At 41.1% G+C, this 13,026-nt stretch overlaps 1 protein-coding gene across 1 annotated transcript; it reads left to right on the top strand.

Moving 5' to 3' along the window:
• The first annotated feature begins 8,406 nt into the window (after positions 1-8,406).
• LOC133741055 (uncharacterized) lies at positions 8,407-12,184 on the top strand. Its single transcript, XM_062168995.1, has 4 exons — positions 8,407-9,744; positions 9,839-10,546; positions 10,647-11,607; positions 11,689-12,184. Exons 1-3 carry the CDS (start codon positions 8,427-8,429, stop codon positions 11,000-11,002), a joined length of 2,382 nt encoding a protein of 793 aa, XP_062024979.1. The 5' UTR covers positions 8,407-8,426; the 3' UTR covers positions 11,003-11,607; positions 11,689-12,184.
• The last annotated feature ends 842 nt before the right edge of the window (positions 12,185-13,026 follow it).

Genomic DNA, 13,026 nt, shown 5'->3' with positions numbered 1-13,026 from the left:
GAACGATTCTCAAGTGGACCGATGACGACCTTGCCCTTTGAAGGTTGTATAGGGAAAAAATTGGGTTATTAACCCGTAGTCGTTTGACCTAGCTCATCGACATCCTATCGAAGATGGATTTTTCCGAATTTTTAACCTGAAGTCTCTGACGGAAGGATTCTCAAGTGTACGATCCGAGGACGACCTTGTCCTAAGTACATTATTTTACGCTTCCGTTACAAAGTTCGGAAAAATCCATCATCGATTGGATGTTTATCTGCCCGGTCAAACAACTAAGGATTAATAACCCTATCTTTTTTCACTACAAGCTTCAAAGGGTAAGGGCGTGATCGGATCGTGCACTTGAGAATCCTTCCGTCAGATGTAGCAAGCAAATTATTTTAGGCTTCGGTTTCATAATTCAAAAAAAATCCTCATAGATAGTATGTCGATCGGCTCGGTCAAACAACTACAGCTTACTAACCCTATTTTTCTTCCATACAACCTTCCAAGGGCAATGCCGGTATCAGATTGTACACTTGAGAATCCTTCAGTCAGATGTGTTAAGTACATTATGTTAGGCTTCGGGTCAAAAATTTAGAAAAATCTATCATCGATAGTATGTCGATCGGCTCGGTTAAACGACTAAGACTTAATAACCCTATTTTTTTCTATACAACCTTCTAAGGGCAAGGCCTTCATCAGATTGGGCATTTGAGTATCCTTCCGTCAAATGTGCCAAGTACATTATTTTAGAATTTGGTTCCAAAAATCGGACAAATCCGTCATCGATCGGATTTCGATCGGCTCAGTCAAACGACTAAGGCTTAATAACCCTATTTTTTTTCACTACAAGCTTCAAAGGGAAAGGCCGTCATCGGATCGTACACTTCAAGGGATTAGGGGTTAATAACCCTATTTTTTTCACTAAAAGCTTCAAAGGGCAAGGCCGTCATCGATTCGTACAGTTGAGAATCCTTCCGTCAGATGTGCCAAGCACATTATTTTAGGCTTCGGGTAAAAATTTCGGAAAAATATGTCATCGATAGGATGTCGATCAGCCCCATCAGAGGATTAGGAGTTAATAACCCTATTTTTTTTTTTTCACTGCAACATTCAAAGGGCAAGGCCGTCAGCGGATCGTACACCTGAGAATCCTTCCATCAGATGTGCCAAGTACATTATTTTAGGCTTAGGTTCCAAAATTCAAAAAATTCCGTCATCGTTAGCATGTCGATTGGCTCGGTCAAACGTCTAAGGCTTAATAACCCCATTTTCTCTATATAACCTTCAAAGGGAAAGGGCGTCATGGGATCGTACACTTGAGAAACCTTCAGTCAGATGTGCCAAGTACATTATTTTAGGCTTCGGGTCCAAAATTTGAAAAAATCTGTCATCGTTACGATGTCGATCGACTCGGTCAAATGATTAAGGCTTAAAAACACTATTTTGTTCACTACAAGCTTCAAAGGGTAAGGGCGTCATTGGATCATACACTTGAGAAACATTCTGTTAGATGCGGTAAGTATATTATTTTAGGCTACGCGTCGAAAATTCAGAAAAAGTAGTCATCGTTATGATGTTGATCGGCTCGGTCAAACAAATAAATCTTAATAACCCTATTTTTGTTCACTACAAGCTTCAAAAGGCAAGAGAGTCATCGGATCGTACTCTTGGAAAATCGTCCGTTAGATGTGACAATTACAACATTTTGGGCTTGAGGTCCAAAATTGATAAAAATCCGTCATCGTTAGGATGTTGATCGCCTTGGTCAAAAGATTTAGGCTTGATAACCTTTTTTTTTTTTTCACTACAAAGAGAAATGTCATCACCGGTTCGTCCACTTGAGAATCCTTCCGTCAGATGTCCCAAGTACAATATTTTAGGATTCCAGTAAAAAATTTGGCAAAATTCGTCATCGATAGTTGGTCCATCGGCTAGGTCAAACGACTCGGGCTTAATAACCCTAAATTTTGCTACACAACGTTTCAAGGGCAAGGTCGTAATCGGATCGTTCACTTAAATATCCTTCCGTCAGATGTCCCAAGTACAATATTTTAGGATTCCAGTCCAAAATTCAGAAAAATCCATCATCGATAGGATGTCGATCGGCTAGGTCAAACGACTAAGACTTAATAACCCTATTTTTTATCTATACAACCTTCAAAGGACAAGGGCGTCATTGGATCGTACAATTGAGAATCCTTCCGTCAGATGTGGCACGTATATAATTTTAGAGTCTGGTTTCAAAATTCAGAAAAATCCGTCTTTAATAGGATGTCGATCGGCTCGATCAAACGACTAAGACTTAATAACCCTATTTTTTATCCATACAACCTTCAAAGGGCAAGGAAGTCATCGGATCGTACACTTGAGAATCCTTCCGTCAGATGTCCCAAGTACAATATTTTAGGATTGCAGTCCAAAATTCAAAAAAATCCATCATCGATAGGATGTCGATCGGCTAGGTCAAACGACTAAGACTTAATAACCCTATTTTTTATCTATACAACCTTCAAAGGGCAAGGGCGACATTGGATCGTACAATTGAGAATCCTTCCGTCAGATGTGGCACGTACATAATTTTAGAGTCTGGTTTCAAAAGTCAAAAAAATCCGTCTTCAATAGGATGTCGATCGGCTCGGTCAAACGACTAAGACTTAATAACCCTATTTTTTATCCATACAACCTTCAAAGGGCAAGGAAGTCATCAGATCGTACACTTGAGAATCATTCCTTCAGATGTGCCAGGTACAATATTTTAGGATTCCAGTGCAAAATTCAAAAAAATCCATCATCGATAGGATGTCGATCGGGTCGGTCAAACGAGTAAGACTTAATAACCCTATTTTTTATCTATACAACCTTCAAAGGGCAAGAGCGTCATTGGATCGTACAATTGAGAATCCTTCCATCAGATGTGGCACGTACATAATTTTAGAGTCTGGTTTCAAAATTCAGAAAAATCCGTCTTCAATAGGATGTCGATCGGTTGGGTCAAACGACTAAGACTTAATAACCCTATTTTTTATCCATACAACCTTCAAAGGGCAAGGAAGTCATCGGATCGTACACTTGAGAATCCTTCCGTCAGATGTGCCAGGTACATTATTTCAGGCTTCAACTCCAAATTTCAGAAAAATCCGTCATCGAGAGGATGTCAATCAGCCTGGTCAAAGGATTATGGGTTAATAAACTTCTCTTTTTTTTTTCACTACAACCTTCAAAGGGCAAGGTCGTCATCGGATCTTACACTTGAGAATCCTTCCGTCAGATGTGGCAAGTACATTATTTTAGACTTCGAGTCAAAAATTCGACAAAATCCGTCGTCGATAGGATGTCGATCTACTCGGTTAAACAAATAAGGCTTAATAACCCTATTTTTTTTTTTTCACTTCAAGCGTCAAAGGGCAAGACCATCATTGGATCGTACACTTGAGAATCCTTCCATCAGATGTGTCAAGTACATTATTTTAGGCCTTGAGTAAAAAATTTGGCAAAATCCATCATTGATAGGATGTCAATCGGCTCGGTCAAACGACTAAGACTTAATAACCCTATTTTATTTTCTCTACAATCTTTGAAGGACAAGGCCGTCATCGGATCGAACACTTGAGAATTCTTCCGTCAGAAATGTCAAGTACTTTATTTTGGGCTTTGGATCAAAAATTTGGCAAAATCCGTCATCAATAGTATGTCGATCGGGTCGGTCAGACGACCAAGGCTTAATAACCCCATTTTTTTTGTCTACAGCCTTCGAAGGGCAAGACTGACATCGGATCGTGCACTTGAGAATCCTTCCGTTAGATGTATCAAATACATTATTTTAGGCTTCGGGTCTAAAATTTTGAAAAATCCATCATCCTTATTATATTGATTGGCTTGGTCAAGCAATTAAGACTTAATAATACCCAATTCTCTCTCAATACAAGATTCAAAAGGCAAGGGCATCATCTGATCGTACTCTTGAAAAACTGTCCATTAGATGCGACAATTATATCATTTTAGGCTTCAGGTTCAAAATTCAGAAAATTTCGTCATTGTTATGCTTTTGATCCACTCAGTCAAACGATTAAGGTTTAATAACCATTTTTTTTCACTACACGCTTCAAAGAAAAAGGGCAAAGTCGGATCGTGATATTAAGATATCATCTGTCAGATGTGTCAAGTACATCATTTTAGGCTTCGGATAAAAAATTCAAAAAATTCGGTAATAGTTATGCCGTCGATCTACTCAGTCAACCTATATAGGCTTTTTTCTTATTTCTATTAACTCACACTTCAAATGGCTAGACCATTAACGATTACAAGGTTTGAGACACAATATTAAAGTACATGTCACGTCGAGTTTGTGAGAATTTTCATGAATTTTTGCCGACACCCGAGCTATTTATTTCAATTTTTAGAACTTTCAGAAATTTAAAAATTATTTATGTTGAATTTTCAAAAACATATCAATTATCTCAATCAAAAAAAAAAATATTTTTACAAAATAATTTATTAAGTGCGATCTGGACCTTCTGATCTGCATCGTTTGATCTGAACCCTCAATACCAAGAACTCGCCGGCGTCGCCGTCATCGACCAGAACCTTGCCCTCAGATCGACGAGAAAAGCTTCCCCATCTACGTTCACAACCGCACGCCTCCGAGACCGTCGATTGCACAACCTCCCTCTTTCCGGTCAGTACAACCTCGCCGCATTTGTGCTGTCTCTCCAGCCACCCCAATCGGAGATTATTCTTGTTGAGGCTGCGCTCCCGTTGACAAGAAAATCGCCGCCTTCTCCTCCTACATCGAGCCCCGCGACGCCATAATCGACGATGGCAACGACTGGTGCAAGAACAGCGGCCGCCGAATCCAGGAGGCCTCCTCTCTTCGCTCTCTTCCGGCAATGGGTTCCGGCGAGCCAACTGCAGCTACTGGACCCACGACGCAAGACGACAGATTTTTGGCGTTCCTCAGACGGAAGTGTAGGCCAGAATGGGATCGAGGCCACCCTCGACGGGTTGGGCCATGGAGGAGAGGTCGATGAGGGCCTGCGAGTCGTCCCCGGCAGTGCAGATGTGGAAAGAGCTGTGCGGGGCCCAAGCAACGGCGTTGACGCTGGCCTGGTGCCTCTGCAACTTGACGACCGGATGAACAGGGAAGCTGATGTCGAGGACGACGGCCTTGGCGCTATCCATGATGATGGTGGCCATGTACCTGGAGTTCTGCTTGCTCCATCCGTTTGTCTCTGTTTTGCAGGTGGTCCAGAGGCTTCGAAGATGGAAAGCCATATCTGAACTGTACCCTCTGCATAACCAGCCGCGGTTAGGTAACCGCGCGTGTCCTTCAGACGCCCCCTAATGGCTTGGTGCAGGTGGACCTTGGTCCATGGAATACTCTTCGTAAAAGTAAAATGAAACTTTTATCATCACCACACGCTATGCATGTGGGAGAATATCAATGACTGGTCAGGAAATCAAAGTTTCCAACTGTTCTTACCGAATCATGTCCTTTCTTGCCTTTTTTTTTTCTTTTTTTGGCAAAGGTCCTTTCTTGCTTTAAGTGTCCAACTAACCTTGTCCTTTCTTGCCTTTTTTTTTTCTTTTTTTGGCAAAGGTCCTTTCTTGCTCTAAGTGTCCAACTTTTCTTACCAAATCCGGGGGAGATATTTCGTGCAACAGGGTTTTGTTGAATAGTAAACGCATCTGTCTGAGCCTCTGAGGGTTGGAGGCATTGAAAGCTCATCTTAAATGTTGGAACCTAAAAGATCAGTGTAAGCAAGCTATACATATAGAGATCGAGGGAGTCCTTACTTTTCAATCACATACAGAGTCAGACTGACGCATGGACATGAGTTCACGTCGTCTCTTCTTCATCTCTCTCGCTCGGTGGTTCTGAAACCAGTATATGACATTCTTGCCTTCAGTCCTTCCAAAGTGTCGAGCCACACAGTCACTCGCCGGATTTGTTGTGCCGTCGGTGTTTTAAATCCATATACATATAGCTCTTCTAGGTCCCGTAGCTGCTCTATATATGGTTGGATTCCATCGGGAACTTCGCGGCTGAGCACCAGAGGCGGGTTGGTGATCAATATAGCAATGATCACCGCCACTTCTGCACGCCTTGCTCAGACGACGCCCGACCAACCACTGTATGAATATACACTAATTGTTTTACTGCATGTATATTTATGTATTGTATATATAATGATATATCATGTCAACTTCTTGAAATTTAAAATTTAAAGAATTTTTATTACCGTGTCCTGTATATGCATGTACGTGCCCCAGGTGGTCGAATGATAACACATAATTTTGGGTCAAGTTGAAAGTAGAGCAAAGCTTTGGACTGAACGCTACTTCTGCAGCGGGCTCATAAATATAGTGCAGGGCCATACAGTACGTAGTTGGTGTGGCGTGGTCTGAGCATGGCAGAAGTGGCGGTGATTACTGCTATATTAATCACCAACCAGCCTCTTCCCGATGGAATCCAACCCTAGAGCAGCTACGGGTACTGGAAGAGCTATATGGACATGGATTAAAGACACTGACAGCACAACAAATCCAGCGAGCTACTGTCTTTTCTACTGGTTTCAGAACCACATATCGGGAGAGAGAGAGAGAGAGAGAGAGAGAGAGAGGAAGAAGAGACGACGGTGAACTCATGTCCATGCCTCTGTCTCACTCTAAGGAACAACTGTAAGACTAAAATGGACTTTATCATTAGTTTACATCTAGTCATCAACAATTTACCAATTTATGCAGAATAAGTAATTGGAGAATCTTGAGACTTTAATCCTAGATACTTTATTTACCGTGTATCCATGTAAATAATATAGGAATCTATTATGACTTGGTTATTAAGTTAACCTAAAAAGATATGCAATTACAATAGGGATTTGGACTTGAATTGTTTCCTTTATGGGAGGTTACAAAATATCTAATTCTTTATATAAAGCTTAGGTCCCTGCATTCTCTCATACGCTACAGTTTCGTGCCCCATACAAAGAATATCAAAATTGAGATGCAGCGCAGAAGACTTAGACTTGGATTGAGTGACCATTCAGTTTAAAGGTTCATGATCCATTTCTAATTTATTTTTTGTTATTACTTTTATACAATTGTATCTGTATTCCTTGTGAAATGATCTAATGGCTTTTCTGTTTAAGTTTACATGTGGTATCAGAGCCACCTTTACAAAATATAGATCATTGTCGATATTCATTTTTGCAGTAACAAGAAAATGGTTTTTACATGAACCCTGGAGATCAACTATGGGTCGAGTTTGTTTCTATATTATTATTTTAAGAAAAAATTTCAGTTTAGTACCCTGTGGTTTACACTCGACATCATGTCAGTCTCTGTCCTTTCCATTTGATCAGTAACACCCCTGAGGTACCAATTTCGATCACCCGTGTCCAAAATTTCGTGGGTCGTCCATAATAGACGTCAAATGCTGATCTGGCTCTGACAAACCCAGCAAGAAGGCCCATAAGAAGGGTGAAATTCCTAATCTGCCCCTAATACTTCCCATCAGCCTCCACTCGATTAACCTAATTCATTTTGAACGAAATCAAACACCTCACTCTCCTAAAATCCTCCCCGAGCGACCCAAATCTCCCCCAAAATCTAGCACCGAAATCTATCCTAAAATTGGGCAACCCAAACTAACAAATCCTCCATTTGAAGCGTCGATGGATGAATGGAGACCCCGAAATGGGGGGGGGGGGGGGGGGGATACAGTTGCTGATGAAATTCCTAAATATGGTGAGTTGTTTTTGTTTAGAAAATTTGAATCCGGTCTTCGATTAGAGTGGGTTGAACAATGGTTTTGAAATTTTGAGGGTTTGGGTGTTCGATTAGGAATGGGTTTGGGGGTTATTGCTATAAGCTAGGGTTTAGGGCATCGTTTAGCCCTCTTCGAAGCTTCTGATTTGGTGTGTAGGTTTATGGGGTGTTATTGTGGGTGGAATGGGTTTATAAATGGCAAAGTTTGTACCTTTCTTGTCTGTTTGCGCTGACGGTTTAGGGATTAAACATGTTTTTGATTTGGTGCTTGGAAATGTGAATGACTATTTTAGGGGATTGATTGTGGGTGGAATGGGTTTATAAATGATTATGTGTAGCTTTATTGTTGCATCTTTCAAATTCAATTTAGCTGTTGTCTGTTTGTGTTTATGGTTTAGAGAAATTGTGGTGTAAAGTCGGTTAAAGTGTAAAGAATGCATGTGATGGTTGTTGGGGAGCTGCTTTATGCACTTTAGTATAGTACTGCATGTGTGGTCCTAATGTGGACAAAAGAAGAAATTTGACCGGAGGGCTTTTAAAAGTTGTTGTTTTGTTTGGACTTGTGGTGCTTCTCGTTCATTCAATTGTTTGGTTGTGTTGTTGTTTTGCATTTAATAATGGCTGATTAATTCCTTCTCTATGTTGCAGATCACCCAGATTACTTTACGGTCAAGATGTATCATGGTGGATACATCAGTGGAAGCAATTATATTGGTGGTCAAGTGAACTACTATGACCATGTAGATAAGGATCGAATGTCACTTGTAGAGGTTGATGGGATGGTCAGAGGGTTAAACCAAAACTACAGTGGAAGGAGAATAGATTATTGGTACAATATAGGGAATGAGGATGATGGTATGACTAAGATTAAGACAGACAAGGACGCAATTACAATGTGTTGCTGTGTACCAGAAATTCGACTAGTCATCATCTACTTGGATCACTTGGATCTACATGATGACTATGAAGAAACAAACTCGGATAGTGAGTTATATATGTATGAAGATGGGGAGGCAGATTGTTTTGTAAGTCCAGCTAGAAAGAAGAGTGGAGTTGTGATTGAAGAACTCCCGGATTCTCCAAGAAAGAAACCTGGGGTTATCATAAAAGAGCTTCCGGATTCACCAAGGAAGAAACCTGGGATAGAGAGAGCAGCCAAAAAAGAGCTTGGGATTGTGATTAGAGAATGGAATGGAGATGGCAGCATACCTACTCAAGCAAGCAGAACACCTGCCTTGGATCCAAAGGCTAAAGGTAAACAAAAGGTCAGTGAAAGTGAGGATTTGTTTGACATTAAAGTGAGGGAGTTTAGGAAGAGAGGAAGAGTGGAGGTTGATTATAAGGAGGATGGGGCAGAATCTGGAATTGATGATTCTGCAGATGAAGATTATAGGCCACATTTTGAGGATGATGAATATGGGGATTATGGTTGGGATGATGATTGGCTGGAAGATATGGAAGTTGAATTTGATGTCTTTGGTGAGACTATTGGCCCAAGTACACAAGTACAAGCTGCTGTTGGAAGTACTGTTGAGGAAGAGATTGTGGCCGAGGACAATGAAGATATGTATAAAGCAGTTGATTCTGATGAGGAAGTACTAGGAGGTGCAGCCAACTCTGATGGTGAGATAGGGGATGACTTTCCGAAGTTCAATCCCAAGAGTGACATGAAGGACCCACAGTTTAAGTTGGGGATGAAGTTTGCATCAGCAAAAATCTTGAGAGCTGCTTTAAGAGAGAAAGCAATAATGGGAGGATGGGAATGTTGCTTTTTGAAGAGTGACAGAAAGAGGGTGAGAGTGATTTGCAAAGCGGACAACTGCCCCTTCGAGTTGTATGCTAGCAAAATGCAACATGAGTCAACCCTGATGGTGAAGACATATCATGCAAATCATACATGTTCTAGGGTTCATGTCAACTCTATGGTCAAGGCACCTTACCTAACTGAAAAGTTTGTGGATCAGATCAAGCTAAATCCTGATTGGAAAACAGGTACCTTTGTTTTCATATTTTTGATTTTCAACTCTTTGGAATGATTATGTTCCTAATCCGTTCCTCCTAATATGTTCCTTTATTTATTGAACAGAATCACTTGCACAAACGATGTCAGCGGGTGTAAAGGCTAGGGTATCCGTGCAGCAGGCCTATAGAGCTAAGAGGGCAGCCTTGAAGCTGCTTGAAAGGTCCATCATGGAGCAATATGCTAGAGTAAGGGACTATGGATCAGAACTGAAAAGAGTAGACCCTGAAACCACGGTGGACATAAAGTGTGATTTCAATGATGCTAGTGGGTTGCCTGTGTTTAAAAGGATGTACATCTGCCTCGGGGCATTGAAGACTGGTTTTAAAGCTGGATGCAGATCAGTAATCGGGCTGGACGGTTGCCATTTAAAGAGTCCTCATGGTGGACAGCTCCTAACCGCAGTAGGAGTTGATGCAAATAACACCACCTGGGTAGTTGCATATGCTCAAGTTGAGATGGAGAGCACAGACTCTTGGAAATGGTTCTTACAGTTGTTGGTCAAGGACTTAGACATAGAGCATGAGGGGGCTGGATGGACCTTTATCAGTGACAAGCAGAAAGGCCTCTTACCAGCCTTTGAGTCCATTATCCCCCTTGCAGACCATCGGTTCTGTGTGCGACACCTTTGGACAAATTTTACGAAGTTGTTTCCTGGTAAAGCCATGAAGGACCAACTCTGGGCAATAGCAAAGTCAACCACCTTGGCGTATTTTCACAAGGAAATGGTTCTAATCAAACAAATGGACCCTAAGGCTTATGATTGGCTGACAGGTTAGTATTGTTCTTGTTTATTTTAGGATTTTTTTTTTTTTAAAGGTTCACCAAGTTAGTTTCTGCCCCATTTGGATTAATACATGTGTTTGTCTTGAAGATCCAACAAGGCCTCCCCTTCACTGGTGTAGAGCACACTTCAAGACTCACACTAAGTGTGATATTCTTCTAAATAATTTATGTGAGAGCTTTAACGCATTCATATTAGGTGCAAGAGGCAAGCCGGTTGTGTCAAGCTTTGAGGAGATGAGGGTTAAACTCATGAAGATGATTATGTTGAGGGTACCATCTGCCCTAAACCTCGAGGAATTTTGGAAAAAAACAAAGTCAAAGCTGCCAGGGATTGTATCCCACGTGGTTCTGGAGGTCCACAAATTGAAGTGGAAAGTTTTGGAGGAGGTAAGCATGTTGTTGATCTTGAAAGAAGGAGTTGCGCATGTCGGAGATGGGACTTGAGTGGTATACCATGTAAACATGGTGTTGCTGCAATTAACTTCATGAGGCTAAACCCGGATGACTTTGTTGATGATTGCTACTTGAAAAAGACATATATGGCCACTTACAGCCACACCATCAAGCCTGTTAATGGCATGGAGTTGTGGTCCACTTCTGAAGAACTTACAATCCTACCCCCCCCCCCCCCCCAGTACACAAGACAGCCGGGAAGGCCAAGGACAGCAAGGATCAAGGATGCATCGGAGAGGGCTGAAAATGGAGGTTCCAAGCTTGGCAAAGTTCAGAGAAGTTTGAGGTGTGGTAATTGTGGTGTGGTTGGCCACAATGAGAGATCATGTCATAGGCACTTGCCTCCCAAGCCAAAAGCAACCAATATGAACAAGAGGAAGAGGAACAATGAAGAGGCAGGAACATCTGCAATTCAGGCAACCAAACTTTATTTTTTGTATAATCAACCAATTAGTTTTACCACATAACCATTCTTTTCGACTAATACAATGCTGATTTTGTTTCTTCATTTATTGTAGGGTACTGGTAAGAAAAAGGCTACCAAGACAAAGAATGAGTTAAGGCAGAAGGCAAGGGAAAGGGCAGAAGTACTAAAGGTTAGCTAATCGATCAAAATCTTATGATTAAAATGGTCCAATTAATTATGAGCTAAGTTGGTGTGGTTTGAGTGATTGTAGAAAAAAAGGGTTGAGAAGAAGGCTGCCACAGCTAGAGCTGCTCCCACAAATGCAAGAGCTACTTCTACAAATGCAAGAGCTGCTCCTGCTTCAAGCTCAAGAGCTGCTCCTGCTTCAAGCTCGAAAGGAACTGCTGCAAAAGGTACAGCCTCTGCAACACCCACTAGATCATCAAAGAGGCTTAGAGAAAGTGGAAAATAGAGTCAAAAGAATTTCAGATTAGCTGGCCTTGGTTTACTTTTACGTGATCAGTTTTTGTTTTGGGATATTGATGATGATTTGTGTTTCAATCACTTGTGCAACCTTGTGTTGTGGTACAAGGTTGCTAGACCTAATCTTTTGATAAGATGATTAGGTCTACTAAAACTGCAATCTTTGGATCCCATTTGACATGTTTTTTTGGGTGATGGATGTAAGACATGTAACTTGTTTGAGTCTGCTATTCTGAAGACATGTAACTTGTTTGGGTCTGCTATTCTGAAATACAATTGACGATATTGATGTTATTGATATTGTTTCAATTGGTCCTTGTTATTGTTTCATTGTATTGTGTTATAAATCAGGTTGTTTTCATGTCTTTAAATATGTTTGAATTGGAAAAAATGAAAGAATTAGGTTCTGTCAAATTCTGGGTTTTTGGAGGCAAGATTTATCAAATGTCGATTTTACCCCTTCATGTGGGCCTTCTTGCTGAGCTTGTCAGAGCCAGGTCAGCAGTTAACGTCTGTTTTGGACGGCATGGACACGGGTGATCGAAATTGGTACCTCAGGGGTGTTACTGATCAAATTGAAAGGACAGGGACTGACATGATGTCGAGTGTAAACCACAGGGTACTAAACTGAAATTTATCCTATTAATGCGTTTTCCTTTTAATGCGAGGATACCAAAATTTGGGTTGTATATTTCTGCGCGACGAACGAAGGAAGATGGTCTCGAACTCATTGCTTGACACTATCTTTCATAAACCCGTGTACCAAGGAGAAGGGCAGAGAAGCAAAGTTCCCTTGACCCGGGCAAGCCGTTGCTTCTAGTGAAAGTGTAAAACCCAAGAAGCTTGGGGCGGTCCAAATTTCCAATCGAGACTCGCTCCGGACTGAGATAAGAAATTTTTGTTTACCTCATATTTTAAAATTTTCATATTATTTCGGTTGTTGTCATATTAACTCAATACTCAATATTGTAGTAGAAATCTGACCTTACGTTTGAGATTGAGTTTGGTGAATTCCATGACATGGAAGCCGTTACCGGATTTTATTTTCTGTTTTTGACCAAGCAAATAATTCTGCAACCAAGGTAATTTTTAGTTTCAGGATGTAATTGAGCAGGTACGTCAACTG

The sequence above is a fragment of the Rosa rugosa genome, chromosome 3 (genome assembly GCF_958449725.1).
Source record: "Rosa rugosa chromosome 3, drRosRugo1.1, whole genome shotgun sequence".
Taxonomy (NCBI): Eukaryota; Viridiplantae; Streptophyta; class Magnoliopsida; order Rosales; family Rosaceae; genus Rosa; species Rosa rugosa.
Note: the sequence above shows the minus strand (reverse complement) of the source record. Positions and strands in the feature narration are given on the sequence as shown.